Source organism: Triticum aestivum, chromosome 1A (assembly GCF_018294505.1).
Source record: "Triticum aestivum cultivar Chinese Spring chromosome 1A, IWGSC CS RefSeq v2.1, whole genome shotgun sequence".
Lineage (NCBI taxonomy): Eukaryota > Viridiplantae > Streptophyta > Magnoliopsida > Poales > Poaceae > Triticum > Triticum aestivum.
Genome location: NC_057794.1, coordinates 536,770,174 through 536,774,546, shown reverse-complemented (window position 1 = coordinate 536,774,546; position 4,373 = coordinate 536,770,174). Strand labels below are relative to the sequence as shown.

At 51.9% G+C, this 4,373-nt stretch overlaps 1 protein-coding gene across 1 annotated transcript; it reads right to left on the bottom strand.

Annotated features, from left to right (window-relative positions):
* Positions 1-1,509: 1,509 nt before the first annotated feature.
* LOC123064212 (tubulin alpha chain-like) lies at positions 1,510-4,130 on the bottom strand. Its single transcript, XM_044487743.1, has 4 exons — positions 3,866-4,130; positions 2,930-3,164; positions 2,474-2,844; positions 1,510-2,358 (listed from the first exon to the last, which is right to left on the bottom strand). Exons 1-4 carry the CDS (start codon positions 3,956-3,958, stop codon positions 1,702-1,704), a joined length of 1,356 nt encoding a protein of 451 aa, XP_044343678.1. The 5' UTR covers positions 3,959-4,130; the 3' UTR covers positions 1,510-1,701.
* Positions 4,131-4,373: the final 243 nt, after the last annotated feature.

Here is a 4,373-nt window from a genome sequence, read left to right as displayed (position 1 = left end):
CCGGTGTAGGGTGGCTTCCATGCTGCTGCTTGGGATATTTCCCAAGCAAATCGGAGATGGAGTCACAGTGGGCCTGCATGTCCTGTAACACCGACTTGATTTTCCTGGAGAAGATCACTGGGTGGAAACGTCACTTGTCATCGTGATCTTTGTGCAGACGACAAGAAAAGCACGCGGCCCAGCTAGTGGCAGTGTGCCGGAGAGCATTGCGGCCATGAGGAAGAAAATTGGCCTGGGTGGTGGCGTGGCTGGTGCCGTGGTGCCTGTCATGGATCTGGAAGTGGTGGAGCTCATCCAGCAGGTCCTCCGCCTGGTCGGCGTTCCTGCTCAGCGCCGGCAGCAAGTCCTGCAGTCCAGGGTTGTGGCCGAGGTCGCGGTGCAGCAGGCCTCGCGTGTGCGCGAGCTTGGCCTTGATCTGCTGGGAGTTGTGGCCGAGCTCGAGGCTGCCCACGTAAGCCGCCACCGGGACGGCGGACGAGGAGCGCGGCCGCCATCTGCACTCCGCCGGCTGCCTCGCCTCAGCTCCGAGCTCGGTCAACGCCGCCGGGGAGTGGTGTCGTGCGGGGAAGCATGGACAGGGGAGCAACGGGACTCTTCCCCGACGGCGCACGCCACCGTAGGCCCGTCTGCACTCCGCTGGCGCTGGCCGCCGTAACTCGCGTCGCCGGGGCAATAATTGGGGGTTTGACGCCGGTCTAGCGGTGTGGGGATTGCTTGGTGTTGATAGAAGAAATTGTTGAGACCCAAACTGATGATTCAAATCTTTTACAGGTACACCCCCTGATGGAGACTGGCTTCCTGCTTGAACACTGAACCATGTTATTTGGACATACTTCACCAGCATTTTTGATCATATTCTCTTGCCATCTATCTAAAGAATAGAGTACAGATCTGAGTTACGTCTGATATGGTCCATCAGAAAACAAACAATTTACAGGTCTTATATATTTCTTGCCTGTGATTTATACTTGCTGCTTTTTAAGCTTGTGGCTACTACTGAATCTTTTAATCGTGGTTTATAGGAGAATAAATTTCAGGCGTCTTGTTAGCAACAAACATTCCCTGAATTCCAATTGACCACAGGAAGATCAAATTAGGTCGCTGATGATATAGGAGAAACTTCAGGCACCTGTAAAATAGCAAACTCAACAAACATTTCCTCAATTCCAGTTCAAACTCTAGGTTGGTACAAGCGTAGCACTTGACTGGAAGCAACAACATTTCAAGTTAGGTTCGATCATCATTGCAACCAATTTGGGGTAGGCCATCTGTTGGGTTTCGTCTGCATAAGAGTGGCCAAGTTTAACAAGTTGGGCCAGGGCTTTTGGGTTTCAACTGCACAAGAGTGGCTGAAACAATGGCTCGCCAAGCATCTCACCAACACTCCTTCACTCGGGCTTCCGACCGGCTATGTTGAGATAATAGGCAGAGTTCAACAGTACCACAAATGAAACAATACAAATTAGTATAAAACAGGAAAATGGAGACAGAGCAATTAAGGCTATGGTGTAGATAACCAGATAGCATGCATATTAACCAAGGTGCATAACAGGTTCAAAGATACAAGGGTCTTACAACACAACAGGTTGTAAAACAAACACCACAAAGCAAAGATTCAAACAGACAGATAACAGATAAAGCCACTCGGGCAGATCATGGGATAGCAGCAGCACGCCTTGCGAAAGCACCAGGAGGCAGGCTCTAGTACTCGTCGCCCTCGTCACCGTCCTCACCCTCGTCGAACTCAGCACCAACTTCTTCATAGTCCTTCTCCAGGGCAGCAAGATCCTCACGGGCCTCAGAGAACTCTCCCTCCTCCATGCCCTCACCGACGTACCAGTGGACGAAGGCACGCTTGGCGTACATGAGGTCAAACTTGTGGTCAATGCGGGAGAAGACCTCGACGACACTGGTGGAGTTGGAGATCATGCACACAGCCCTCTGGACCTTGGCAAGGTCACCACCTGGGACAACACCTGGTGGCTGGTAGTTGATACCACACTTGAAGCCAGTGGGGCACCAGTCAACAAACTGGATAGTGCGCTTGGTCTTGATGGTGGCCACAGCAGCGTTGACATCCTTGGGAACAACATCACCACGGTACATGAGACAGCAGGCCATGTACTTGCCGTGGCGGGGGTCACACTTGGCCATCATAGATGAAGGCTCAAAGGCGCTGTTGGTGATCTCAGCAACAGACAGCTGCTCATGGTAGGCCTTCTCAGCTGAGATCACTGGGGCATAGGAGGAAAGCATGAAGTGGATCCTCGGGTAGGGCACCAAGTTGGTCTGGAATTCATTGACATCAACATTCAGAGCACCATCAAACCTCAGGGAAGCTGTCAGCGATGAAATGACCTGCACATTAGATGTTTAACCAATGAATTAGATCTCAGTCAAACATTATTAGGAACTGCAACTTGAAACAAACATCAAACAGAAAACATGTAGCCATGCAGAAACAAGACTGTACCTGAGAAACAAGCCTGTTGAGGTTGGTGTATGTTGGGCGCTCAATGTCAAGGGAGCGGCGGCAGATGTCATAGATGGCCTCATTGTCAAGAAGGATAGACACATCAGTGTGCTCAAGGAGGGAGTGGGTGGACAGGACACTGTTGTATGGCTCAACAACAGAGGTGGAGACCTGGGGTGATGGGTACACTGTGAACCCAAGCTTGGACTTCTTTCCATAGTCAACAGAGAGGCGCTCCAGCAGAAGAGAACCAAGGCCAGAGCCAGTTCCACCTCCAACAGCGTTGAAGACAAGGAATCCCTGGAGACCAGTGCAGTTGTCTGAAAGCTTCCTGATACGGTCAAGGCACAGATCAACAATCTCCTTGCCAACTGCAATAGGCACAGCAAAAGTCAGCCAGATGACGAGCAAAAGTGGTGTACTGTCATCATTACAAACAAAGAGCACAGCACTTACTGGTGTAATGACCACGGGCGAAGTTGTTGGCTGCATCCTCCTTGCCACTGATAAGCTGCTCAGGGTGGAAGAGCTGGCGGTAAGCGCCAGTCCTCACCTCATCAATCACAGTGGGCTCGAGATCTACGAAGACAGCACGGGGGACGTGCTTCCCAGCCCCAGTCTCGCTGAAGAAGGTGTTGAAAGCATCATCACCTCCCCCAACGGTCTTGTCACCGGGCATCTGGCCATCAGGCTGCACAAGGGGGATTAAAACAATGTTAAGAGGTGCAAAGCTAACCATACAAAATTCTGTAACAACAGGATAAGAAAAGGATCCTCAAAGCGCTTACTAAATTGCTTGCATTACACAGCACCAACAGAAGAATAGTAATCCATTAGAGATGCATTTCTCTACGAGCGGCTAATGTACAATTCAGAACCATCAGCAATGATACATCACATGCATGAACAGATAGCACCGGATCTAGCAGAATTCGAACAGATCTAAACAGTACAGTACAGTACAGCACAGATCTAAACAGTGTGTGCCAGATCAGTGATGTTCTAACAAGTAGCGAACCTACCTAGGAGGAAGCGGCTTTTCAAACCGATGGATTCACGGTCAGATCCAAAACATGGAAAACCTAACCAACCGCTCCCAAACAGGCGAGACTTGCATCGGATCTGAGATCCAGTAAATCCACACCTAAAAATTCAAATTCGAACCGGCCGCGCCCCTCACAACACCAGATCGACCGACAGAATCGACCACATGCACCCCACATTCCGTCAGATGCAGATCCTCCCTTCTACCAAGGGCAGATCTGACCGGCCGCGGCCAGATCTGCGCCAGATCAGACCGACCGAGCGCACCACCAACCACTACAAACCCCAGATCCGACGCTGAACACGACAGGTAAAAGGGGGGAGGGGGGCGAGCGGATGGATCCGTACCTGAATGCCATGCTCGAGGCAGTAGAGCTCCCAGCACGCGTTCCCGACCTGGATGCCGGCCTGGCCGATGTGGATCGAGATGCACTCCCTCATGGCGGCGGGTGGGGGTGGTTGGTGGGTGCGCCGCTGGCGAAATGGGGAGGAGGTGGGCGGAAGGCTCGGTTGCGCGGAGAGAGGCGAGTACGAAGACGCCTTTCCCCACTCTGCTTAGGGTTTCCTCCCCCCGCTCTCGGCTCCTTTATATAGAGCGGAGCGGCACTGGCTGGACTGCGGCCTGCGGGCGGAGGGGCGGGCGTTTTTGCGTCCGCGCCCTCGCGTGGATGATTGGTGTGTGGTGTTTTTGCATCCGCGCCCTCACGTGTGATTGGTGTGCAGTTGGCACGGTGAGAGAGTGCAAAGGGTTAGGGGCCTCTGATCTTCTTTTTTCCCTCGAAAAATCTTCCAAATGTAAATATGACAGTACCGAGAATATTAAAGGTATACTAATAAAAACCGAAATCGCTAATAA

Excerpts from the sequence above, each read along its gene's own strand:
- LOC123064212 (XM_044487743.1), bottom strand. The coding sequence starts at position 3,958 with ATGAGGGAGTGCATCTCGATCCACATCGGCCAGGCCGGCATCCAGGTC. Across the intron at positions 2,845-2,929 it reads CGCCCGTGGTCATTACACCA|TTGGCAAGGAGATTGTTGAT; the intron begins GTAAGTGCTGTG and ends TGCCTATTGCAG. Across the intron at positions 2,359-2,473 it reads TCAACAGGCTTGTTTCTCAG|GTCATTTCATCGCTGACAGC; the intron begins GTACAGTCTTGT and ends TCTAATGTGCAG.